Raw genomic sequence first — 12,087 nt, forward strand, 5'->3', positions numbered from 1 at the left:
CAACAAAAAATGGAAGAGATCACAGCTGTGAGAAATGTCCCCCTTCTTCATTTTAAGGTCCTTAGTGGTACCTGGTGGAGGTGCCTGGTAGTGGTACCTCTACCCACTCACTGATAATTATTACTGATTTTAGTATATTCAGTTCCGTTCAGATTCTACTCAATGGCATTACCTCTGGAGCCTTTCGAGCTGCAAGGACTTGTCCCTGAAGCGTCAGCCTACTTCTCATAGCTTTGGTGCAGTGCTCGTTCAAAGGCTCTAGACAAACTGAAGACAAGTGCTCACATAAAGAATTACAATGTAGACTACCAGCACTTGTTTTTGGACTCTAAAAACTAAAGCAACAAAATGCTGAGACCAGTACAGGGGAAAAAAGGGGCAAAAGTCAAGGCCACTGGCTCATTTTGGGTCTTTTTGGTGCAACGATGGGCCGATATTGAGGTAATTTGGCCAGGGTTTTGTCCGACTTTGCAGGGAAAACCCTATCCTACTTCCAAGATAGGGACGTGTCCGACACAGAATTTCGTTCCCATGTAGTTTCAATGGGAGCCTGCCCGTGCAATGAAATCATGGGATAGTTGTCCGAGGTAGGGAGGTGTCCGACTTGAAGGTTTTACTGTACTATAGAGCATTCTACATCATGTAATCTAACAGTTGTTCACGTTTGGATATTTTAACCATGGAATTCACCCTGCATGCACCATACCATGTACACAACTGTACACAACCAAACACTAACAACTGCTAGAGAGCAGCATGTACTGTTTCCGTATAGCACTTATGGCTTGCGTCCTGTGATCGGAAACAGTGGTGTCTTTTTTCTGCTACAACCAGTAAACTACAGTAAAGATTTAGAAATACTGTGTCATACCATAAAGCACTATGGGAAATGGCAGTTTGAAAAACTGGAGAAGACTGTCATTCGAACGGGGGACATGTTCTACGGTGAAATTTTTTACAGTGTGTGCTGCACCACGTAATGCACTGCAGGCCTACCACAGTATGGTAACGCTCTGAATACTGATTTGCTCAAAAAAGGAATCTGTGCGTTTCTTGTACTAACTTCCCTTATGCAAAGTAGTAGAAAAATGTTTTCAGCCAATGGGGAGCGAGAGGACATCATTCTGGAGTCTCGTTGACCTACAATGTGTCGTGTGTGAAGGTCATTTTGAAGAGTGTAGGTGGTACAAGACAGTGTTCCCACGTTCTTGGCAGTGTTGACTAATAACCATAATAAAGTAGAGGGTCCATTTGTTGCTTCATATATTTGTGTCATGGCAAAGTATGTAGAGATACATCTGTCTCAACATGCAGGTGACAAAACTGCTTTTTATGCCTAAACTATGACAAATAGTTGTCTGTTCAGCACCACTAATCATGTGCCGGCCTCCATGACATGTCTGTGACATTCCAAAGTGATTAACATGTCCCATAGATGTGTGCAATGCTGAAGATGACTGTGTACCTTCTATGGATTCTTGATTCAAGAAAAGTACTGTGTGATTTGCTAACGGTGCCTGGCTGTACCTTCACAATTCTACATAAAAATATGTAAAGTTTGCCGAAGGAAATATCATGACGATCCATAGCGAAAAACCCTGAGACGAGGGATAGGAAGGGGCATACACAATGTCTCAACATAGCTTGTTTATGTCCCTTCTTGTATCTCTTCTTTAGGTCTCGCCATCATGGACACTATCACCAGCTAGCTTGCTATTGAACCGTTCTTTCAACGATAAGGGTCACTTTCATGGACTGGATGGCAGCCAACATGCTGTCAATAAAAAGAATAATGGAAGGAGCTCAATATGATCCTTAGGCTGTGCGTGGTCATTGCTTTCTGACAAATGGTGACTTTGAATTCCAGGACAGTGCCTGCAGTGGTAGTATTCTTGTGTTCTCACCCTTGACGCCCATTGTGTGTCATCGATCACCTATAATCTGCTAATATGCACATAGCTAAAACAAAGTATATTTGTATTTCTTTGAATACAGTTGGTACAGCACATTGTTTTTTACACGTTCTTTGGAAAATATAAATAAAAAATTATCTACTCTGCAAGTCTGCCGTCAGCTCTACAGAGCAGCTTCGAATTTCACTAGAAGCCACGTGTGAAACCTAGACCAAACTAGTGGTGAAGGTCCATATAGGTCATAGATAGATACTATTATTATTATTAGATCATAGGTCAGGCTTAGGTCCTGGTTGGTAGCAACGCATTTGAATTTTATTAAAAATTGGTGCAGGAGGTGACCAACATAATTAAATACACCAACTGACTCTCACAAATTTTGTGGTGTTATACTTTTGAAACAACATTAATACGCTGCAGTGGTCTTTTCTCCTTTTAACCTAGAAATATTAGGTCTTCGGCATCACCAGCCTTAGTTGCTGAGCGTGCAGTTATTTACGTTGAGCACTGCAGTTTCATATTTGTTTCTCTGGACAAGCAAGCCCGCTTCCCCATTTTGATAAGAGTCTTTCAGCTTTGACAGGGCATTTAGGGACAAGGAAAACATTTGGACTATTGTGCATTTTGCTATGAAGTGCACCGTACAAGGCAGAGGACAACATCAACCATTTCCACTAAGGTTATTAAATTTGTGATAAAATACATATACCTTTTGTCACTGACTAATTTGGTGGCAAAGTTACTTGAGTGGCAGTTGTGCAATTTTAAGCACATGTTTAAGAAAAATAGGATATGGGAAGTGCTGACTGGTTGAACATGTGGAGTACCCAATATAATAATTGGGGGTTTACTTCGCGAGACAACTGAGTGTGGAATACACAGCACAGTGTAATGTTCCTTATTCTGGCAATGTTAGCATGGTTCAAGAAGTGGGAAATGTTGCACTACCCTTAATGACATCTGTTGGGCCCAGCAAACAGGGTACACATACCCTCATCTGAAGACACTATGCCTAACTCAAAAGCAATATGAGATCTACCCGTACGTGTTTATTTGCGAAACTATTATGAATGAAATATGGCCTGTGTGGTATAGAACAATGCGCACACTCAAGTAAACATGCAAAAATACGTGTAAGGGCTCTCGACCTACATGCCGCGATGCGCTCTACGAGATAAACAACACACTACAAAACTACATCCAACACTTTTTGTGCGGGGCAACTCTAATGAACACTTTCATATAACCGACGAATGGTTCAACGAATGCGGTTCGAGTGGTCACGATACATTCCTACGTCGTTCATTGCAGTCGCGCTATGATGCTGCACAATATATGTATCTCGTGTAACAAGCCTGGCAATCGCACGATGTGCATGGGCAGAAATACGGCCTTCTTTATTTGAAAACCAGTCCTCTGCAGGTATGTGCTCAAACGATCACCAAGTCTCACGTTGTTGCTCAATCGCTCCCATTCCTGCACTTGTAGTAAAAGCAGCAAACGGGTTGACGTGAATGGCAGTCGAACGGTTGAACTGCGAAGTTCTCGAGCACATAATCACAATTTCACGCCGAAAATGATGTTGAGGTGAGTTCGCGGTTGTTGTTTCCATCGTTCAATAGTTCTCGGGAATACGTCGGACGAAACGCTCATCGTAGCCGGGGGCCATAACTGGATTTCCTCGCAAACGGGAGAAGACGCCAGGGAAGTCAGAGAAAGCCTCAGCTTTTATCCAATCAGACGCACGATTCTCTATCTACGTATATGGAGCAGGTTTATCCCATCTACGTCACAAAAATGGCTGCGCCCATGGCTTGTTTTGGTTTCTTTGATGAATTAACATTCGTAATAGGAAGACAAAATTGAGAAACGAAGGTGCGTTTCGGGGGCAGTTGGATGTGCTCGTTCTGAATATCACAACCGTTTCAACACATCGGGAAATCGGCGTAGCTGACCTTTAATAATATCTGTTGAGTCCAGCAAACAGGATACATATACCCTGATCTGACGACGCTATGCCTCACTCAAAAGCAGTATGAGATCCACCCGTACGTGTTTATTTGCGAAACTATTATGAATGAAATATGAACTGTGTGGTATAGAACAATGCGCACACTCAAGTAAACATGCGAAAAATACGTATAAGGGATCTCGATCTACATGCTGAGATGCGCTCTACGAGATAAAGAACACACTACAAAACTACATCCAACACTTTTTGTGCGAGGCAACTCTAATGGCTGCTTTCCTATAACCGACGAATGGTTGAACGAATGCAGTTCGAATGGTCACGATACATTCCTACGCCGTTCATTGCGGTCACGCTATGATGCTGCACAATATATGTATCTCGTGTAACAAGCCTGGCAATCGCAAGATGTGCAGGGGCAGAAATACGGTCTTCTTTCTTTCAAGACCAGTCATCTGCAGGTATATGATCAAAGGACCACCAAGGCTCACGTTGTTGCTCAATCGCTCCCATCCCTGCACTTGTAGTAAAAGGAGCAAACGGGTCGACGTCAATGGCAGCTGAACGGTTGCACTGCGAAGTTCTCGAGCACATAATCACAATTTCACGCCGGAAATGCTCTTGAGGTGAGTTCGCCCAGTTGTTGTTTCCATCGTTCAATATTTCTCGGGATTACCTCGGACAAAATGCTAATCGTAGCCGGCCGCCATTACTGCATTTCCTCGCAAACGGGAGAAAGCCTCATCTTTCATCCAATCAGAAGCACGATTCTCTATCTACCTACATGGAGAAGGTTTGTCCCATCTACGTTACAAAAATGGCTGCGCCCATGGCTTGTTTTGGTTTCTTTGATTAATTAATTTTTGTAATGGGAAACAAAATTGGGAAACGAAGGTGCGTTTCGTGGGCAGTTACATGTGCTCGTTTTGAATATCACAACCGTTTTAACACATCGGGAAATCGGCGTAGCTGACCTTTAAATAGGTGGTTAGTAGCGATTTCCATCATCTGGGCTTAATATCCAAGACCTCTAGTGGATTTACCGATCCACATTGCTCTATCGACCGTATCGCGTATGTGCCATTCCCTGAGTGAAGTATTGTTCTGTGATTTGGAACTCGATTGGGATTGCTCTTCCTACATACATTGAAAGCGTACAGTGGAGGTTCGTTTCTAACTTTGACGGGTATTTAGGATGGCGGCACTGTTACGATTACGCATGAATTATTAATCCTCGTTACCTTGAGAGACTGGAAGTCAGACGCAATATTAGTGATCTCAAGTTTTTATAGAAGTGTGTAGAAGTATTTATTTGTAGTCTCGATTTAATTAGATAATTCAGGCATCCCGTCCTCCCCTCCAGCGAAGTTTCCAACTCGCTCTCGATTCTATCCAGCAGTACCTGTCACTGTTGATGTCACCGTCCCTGCGGCTAAGGTTGCCCTGATGAAACTGTCCAACATATGTGCAATACCCGTACATGCCTATCGTCCCCCCGCCAAACTCTTGTTTCGGAGTGCTAAAAGACGTAGATCACTCTCTGAGCGACGCTCAGATTTTGAAAGCAATCAATAGCGATTTACCAGTACCAGCAGCGCGCTGCATCAGGAAAAATGCAGGAGCCATCAGGATTACGTTTCTAGGGAAAAAACCACCACAGCAAATTACCTTCCACCTTGTGAGCGTGCACGTGTACTAGTTTCAGCAAAGGGCACTGCAGCGTAAAAAGTGCCATCGTTATGGTCATGTAACAGAAAACAAGTTAGTGCAAACTGTGACAGTGACTACTAGAATAACGAGCGCTAAAAGAAAGAACCGCATTGCGTCAACTGCGTCCTCTACTACCCAAGACGGGATTACTCTCGTTTACACTTCGCAAAATAAACTTCGAGAATAAACTCCTCGAAATAAATCACCAAAAAATCCACGGTGTAAAGATAATGGAGTAAAAATCAACTTTTGCGATACAAGCACTTCAGATTCAAACTTTCAAAATAAATCGTCTCTGATTGGTCGACAACCACGACAGCCTCAGAGCAGCGAAGGCTTTTGGCTCCCGCGTCTCAAAATAGTTCCCCGCAGGATGAGGCTCTTTGCGGTGGGCAGGGAACGAGAGTACCGAGTCTCGACGAATCGTTTACTGTATTCTCCGCCGGCTATCAGGATTCTGTTGACACTGCAGTTAATGTGTTGTTCTGCTGCTCGCCTGTCCAATTTGAGTATGTCGAACTCTGAATTCGTGTCGTGTCACCAAATGAGTTCCCGGTGTTGGTTCCCGCTATGGTGGACACCTGCTATATTATTAACATTGTCGCGAACATCGCCATTCTCCTGCAGGGCTGCCTTGGTTGTGAAATCGTAGAGTTGAAAAGTGAAGATAGACGAAAAAGTCTTATTCCGATACCGTTTGGACGTGTTGTGCTTGTCCGTCTGTATGTGTGTGTGTGTGTGTTCCAGCCTCAGAACCGTAGAATCGTGAAATCGTAACCTGCCTGTGGGTTCCTGGTGAGCCTACGTTCCGATAAATGCAGGTAACAGGTACTGGACAGACTCTCGAAATGCATTTCTGCAAATAAGCTGCATATGAATGTAAATAAATTGTTTTTGCAAGAAAAAAACTATTTTCTCTCGGATGAATAACTTGAGTCGGCATAGGTGCCTTAATTTTTTATAACCAGCACACGGTAATCTCAAAGTGTAACGAAATAAGATTCCAATTTCAGGAACATCCACATTAATTCGCGCACCTTCCTAGACAACGATTTGCCATGCAAAAGCTGCAAGTGATGTATCTACACATAATACTTCAAGCACTTTGTTTTCACTGGTCTTCGAATACCCTGGAACCTAAGGATGCCATTTTCAAGGCCTTAAAAACCATGAAATTTTCTCACAGAAATTGTTGCATTTTTTTTTATTCGCGTGGATATACAGTGGAAATTCTGGTTATGAGATGTCGGAACTGAAGAAAACCAAGCGGCAATCAGTAACTGAAATGAGAAGTGTGAGAAATGAATGGCACCCTCTGTTGTATTTGTTTGCCTTCCTTTCTCTCCTATGATCTTCACATTCAGAAATCCCCAGTTACGTTTATTACCAGGTCACCCTTTATGGTAAGCACCCAAGCCAAGAAGAGGTCTAAAATTTACGGTACCATGCAGCTACTTCATTGTGTGGTACCCTTGCACCTATTTTTACAGCTTACAAATATTGTGATGAAATATGAAATCGCTATCAAACTTGCATCCTGCGCGACATTACATTACATGTGCTGCTTGCAGTTCTGCAGCGCTGTTTCTTCTTCACGTTCAAGTGAAAAGGCAAAAAGAACGCTCCGAGACTTGCTCTCACAAAACCATTATTTCGGGGCCATGTCCTCGCACTAAATGGTCACGAGCATACTTTTGAAAACTATAGCGGCACATATGGAAACCGACGTTGCATTTGCACAGACCTTCTATTTCCAATAATTAAACGAGACCTAATTAGTACATCCACTTCGGATGTAGAACATGTTGTCATTCCTTATAACTGCAAAAATATGATTTCTCGAAGAATAAAAAAAAAATCAGTCCATGGACACGTTATATGCACCGCACCTACTAGAAATTAACCAGTGGTTGCTGAAAATATGCTCGTATTTCTGTTTTATGTGATGTATGGCCCACATTTGTTTTTGACCAGCTATGCCAGTCTGAGAGCTCCGACGCCAGACTAGCTAATTCCTGCTCTTTGTCCTTCATGCGGTCACATATATGTCCACTACAAGGAAGCTAGCTGGTACTAACAGATCCAAACAGGTGAATTAACATAAACACAATCGCATAGCAGAGTGAATAACAACCACCTTTATTGACTTTGTTTGCTTGGTCGATGGAAACTGAAGGTGGCATATTTCTTTCCTCGGATTTTTTTGTATTCATTTGTTCCAGCTAAAAACAGAAGCCATACACTGAGCAGCAGGGCATAATAAAACCTTCGATAAGCATCACTTTGCCTCTTTGGCTTTGGCAAGCATGGCTTTGCCTCCACAAGCATGACTTTGACATAATTGCTTTGTGCCGTGACAAAGGGTACTATGACTGTGTTCGCAGTACCCTTTAAAACGTTGGCACCTATAGGGCTAGATTGCAGCCCCCTATTGTGTGCAGATATTCTGATGCCTGCAGAGCCGTTAGCTGTTCTTCTGGGTGAAAGAAAGCTTGAAGACTGCATACGTTATGGCTCACCGCCAAAGATATACGGTTGGAGAAGAAATTACTGGACACAAAGCACAGTGAGGCATGCCACAAGGAGGTACTATTACTTTGAGCCACTTTCTGTTAATGCAGCATAAACACCCATTTCCACTGAAAGAAAGACTGTGGGCTTTTTTTCTGTTGTGGTTGAAGGGCACACGAGATCATAGTAAATGATCTGAGCCAGTATGGTCAGCTGATGCTATAAGATCTACTGAAAATACATGCCAGCAGATTCTGAACATGCTATAGGAGAGGGTATGCCCTTGAAATGATGAGATTTGTTCACTTTCCAGATGATTGATTGATTGATTATGTGTTTAGTGGCACAAAGGCAACAAAGGCCATAGAGCGCCAAAACTATGCTGAGTGTGTCGGAGACGATTATGGGAAAGATGATGTAAGAGAGAGTGTGGTAGTTAAAACCTATCTACAGGTATGAGCGATGAGCGATGATTGATTGACCAGGATAAGAGAGAGGGGGATGACGATAGCAAGCGAGCTTCAGGTATGTGAAAACAATCATAAATGTTGACGAAGCTGTTATGAAGCAGCGACTGCAACTAATCTGTAGAACTGTGGAGAACAGTAGAATGCAAAATTTGTTCAAAGTGCGCTATAGCGCTATACAGATGGGACATGAATGAGCTCATGAAACATTTTTCTTGCGCAAGAACAAATACACCTGTAGGTTCTGAAAATGGAAAAGCAGAGTGTCGATTTTCGCAGGAGACAGCCACAAAGGCATCTTCTTTTTTTTTTTCCTTTTGTTGCTTCCTAGATGGCCTTAACTGACGAACAAGCTTGCAGCACATTATGGTGACAATTTTTTTTTGCTGTTTGAAAGAAAAATAAACCTGTGGATTTTCAAGACGTTATAGGAGAGGACTAGTTAAATAAATAAGGGAAGATTTCTTTTAGACGACCTATATCTGAATATACTATCTGAAAAAAAAGTAATTTTTTGTAAGTGCTTGCTATTCAAAAACAGTTGGTTAAACAATGAATATCGATCAGCTTGATAATTTTATGTGAAACTAATCACAAGCAATCACTTACAAGCATGAATAATCTGGGTTTCTTCAAGAATGTTAATTTGCCGGAAATTTATTGTAAACTTTACCCAAAATGTGCTCCGTTCTTGAGTTCTCACTACGTCACCAGATTTATTCTCGTTCTACATGCCCTTTGGGATGGCAGACCCGTGCTTCCCCTCTAACACCAGGCAAGGAAAGCGCACAAATGATGGATATGTAGATGTCAGAAGGAAGCTCGTAAGGGACGACTTCATATTTCGGCACAGTTTAATGCGCCCCCATTGTTCAAGAAAACAAAATGATGATTTACATTCGATATATGCATCGTCTTAAAAATGCACACAATTTTTTTCAGTGATATTTAAGAGAGTCAAGCTACCTCTCTGGCTGGTCTTGGCTGGAATAGCCCAGATTGACAGTTACACAAGCAGATATAGGCGCGAACTGTGGCGGGGGGGGGGCCTTGCTTCCCCTCCCCCGGAACATGAACTAGGGAGGGCGCCGCCTCCCCCGGGAAGTCCCGCTATGAGACTGACGCCAACCTTTGGGGCTCGGCGCTCCCGGATCAAAAGAGCGAAGAGGCACCAACCCAAAAATTCATCTTGCAATTTGTAAAATATGTATCTGCTCACCGTACTCATTGTCACAGTAGAAGTTGAGGCGAAGAAACACAGAGTATGACACAACACATAGCCTGAATTTCGCCCAAAGCAATCAGATCAATGAAACGAAGCAGTCGAAAAGGTACCAGCAGCTGCCAGTGAGGTGTAACGGTGAGATCTTCGGAACGCATATTCGTTGGGAGCAGATTCAACTCCCGCTGCTCCATTTCATTGACCATATTCATTATATTTAGGGAGCGACTTTTTCGGGTTAAACCCGATTCCGCCCGGTTATTCCCCCCCCCCCCCGAAATGGCATCCGACCAATTCGGGTTAAACGCTATTTCTCCCCGAATTCTAGTCACTATGAAATCCTCAAGTGACGTTTCCACTGAAGACGAGCAAAGGTCGCCACGTGTAACACATGTAAGAATGGGTCACTTACGTTCCCAGCAATACACCCATGTGTGTCAGCACTGTCTATGCCTTCGGGGATTACCGCTGGAAGGTCACGATCCCGCAAAAAAAACAAAAAAAGATAGGTTAGGAAATGACTTAATAGACAAGAGGAGAAACAAAACACCAGATAACACCCGAAGGCACAATTATCGCCCGATTTCTCCCCGAATTACAGATTTAAAAATAGCGCCCGATATTTAACCCCCCCCCCCGAATCTGAGAAAGGCATTTAACCCGAAAAAGTCACCCCCTATTATATTGCGCGCATTTCGGGTCAAACACCGAGGATTCAATACGTTTTGTTCTTTTTTTACTTAGTTTTCAAAGGCGTTGTAGCACCATCGTCACCACGATCATATTCGCCTGGCGCGAGCTACAGAGCCTTCCACCAGATCATATGTCATGAAATCACTTCTCGTTAGCTCTCGCACCATGAAGGTTGTCTTGTCTCCTTCATATTGGTGACCCGGACGTGATCTGACAGAGCCGCAACCATGACCGCTCCGCAGCCCAACCCTACAGGACTTCTCGGGCAGGAATCCCTTCCACCGGCAACACCATCGCCAGGCCTTAACGCAGTTTCCATCAAGATTCCCCCGTTCTGGCCCGCCAACCCCATTCTTTGGTTCGCTAACATCGAGGCGCAATTCATACTCCGAGGTGTTACCACCCAGCTAACCAAATTTTACCACGTTGTCGGCGCCCTCGGACCTAATGAAGCAGCAGAGGTACGTGACATTATCACCGTGCCTCCTGCAGACCACCCGTATGACGCCCTCAAGACAGCTCTGACCCGAACAGGAGCGCCTGAGGCAACTCCTCACCGCTGAAGTCTTCGGTGACAGAAGGCCGTCCCAGCTGCTCCGCCGAATGCAACAACTCTTGGGCGACCGCGCTTCAGCACTGGACGATTCCATCTTGCGCGAGCTATTTTTGCAGCGGCTCCCGAACACGGTACGCATGATTCTAACGACCTCCACCGCAGTCTCCCTCGAAGCCTTGGCCGAGATGGCTGATAAGATAATGGACATCGCACCGCCAACCATTTCTGCGGTATCACCGCAACCCCACGCGGTTTCCCCACTTTCGGCCACTCCCACGATGTCAGACTTCCAGATCCTCCGTGACAGGGTCGCGCGGCTGACCGACATGGTTTCGACTTTACTTTTCAACCGCCGCTCCACAACACCCAGGCACCGTAGTCCTCGTCGAAGCAGTCGGCGCCGCAGCCCCTCCAACCGCTCGCTGTCCCCCAACCCATGCGAGTGCTGGTACCACCAGACTTTCGGAGCCAGTGCACGCAACTGCCAGCCTCCCTGCACCTATCCGGGAAAGGGGGGAGTCAGCAACTGACGGCGACCAGCTTTGCTGACGGCGCATCCAGTCGTCCACGTCTGTTTTTCATCCCTGACCGCTCCTCCGGCGTGCGGTTCCTCGTGGACACTGGAGCAGAAGTCTCTGTCCTTCCTGTTTCTACCATGGATGTGCAACACCGTGCTCCCACCAGCACCTTACTCGCTGTCAACACCACGCCCATTACCACTTACGGCGAAAAGCTTGTGACCCTCAACCTTGGTCTTCGCCGCGCTTTTCGCTGGGTGTTCACCATTGCGCAGGTCCCGCACGCCATAATCGGAGCGGACTTTTTGGCGCACTTCGGCCTTCTCGTGGACATGAGCCATCGCAGGTTGATTGATACCGTTACCAATCTTATGGTGCAGGGCAGTGTAGCACCGGCACACCTAGTTGGGCCACTCCTCCGCAAGTCGGAGCCTACGACAGAATACGAGGCCATTTTGCAGGAATTCCCGGCGCTCACCCAGCCGCCAAACTGGAAACTACCTGTCCAGCACGACGTGGTCCATCACA

The 12,087-nt window shown here is 44.8% G+C and overlaps 1 protein-coding gene across 1 annotated transcript; it reads left to right on the forward strand.

The window, feature by feature from the left end:
• Nucleotides 1–10,712: 10,712 nt before the first annotated feature.
• Nucleotides 10,713–11,571, forward strand: LOC135371440 (uncharacterized). Its single transcript, XM_064605494.1, has 2 exons — nucleotides 10,713–10,946; nucleotides 11,020–11,571. The coding sequence occupies exons 1-2, from the start codon at nucleotides 10,713–10,715 to the stop codon at nucleotides 11,569–11,571; spliced, it is 786 nt and encodes a 261-aa protein (XP_064461564.1).
• The last annotated feature ends 516 nt before the right edge of the window (nucleotides 11,572–12,087 follow it).

This window comes from Ornithodoros turicata, unplaced genomic scaffold, assembly GCF_037126465.1.
Source record: "Ornithodoros turicata isolate Travis unplaced genomic scaffold, ASM3712646v1 Chromosome11, whole genome shotgun sequence".
Lineage (NCBI taxonomy): Eukaryota > Metazoa > Arthropoda > Arachnida > Ixodida > Argasidae > Ornithodoros > Ornithodoros turicata.

What these genes read in the sequence shown, in the direction of transcription:
- LOC135371440 (XM_064605494.1), top strand. Translation starts at nt 10,713, where the DNA reads ATGACCGCTCCGCAGCCCAACCCTACAGGACTTCTCGGGCAGGAATCC. An exon ending in GACCTAATGAAGCAGCAGAG is followed by an intron (nt 10,947 to 11,019) that starts GTACGTGACATT and finishes TGACCCGAACAG; the next exon opens with GAGCGCCTGAGGCAACTCCT.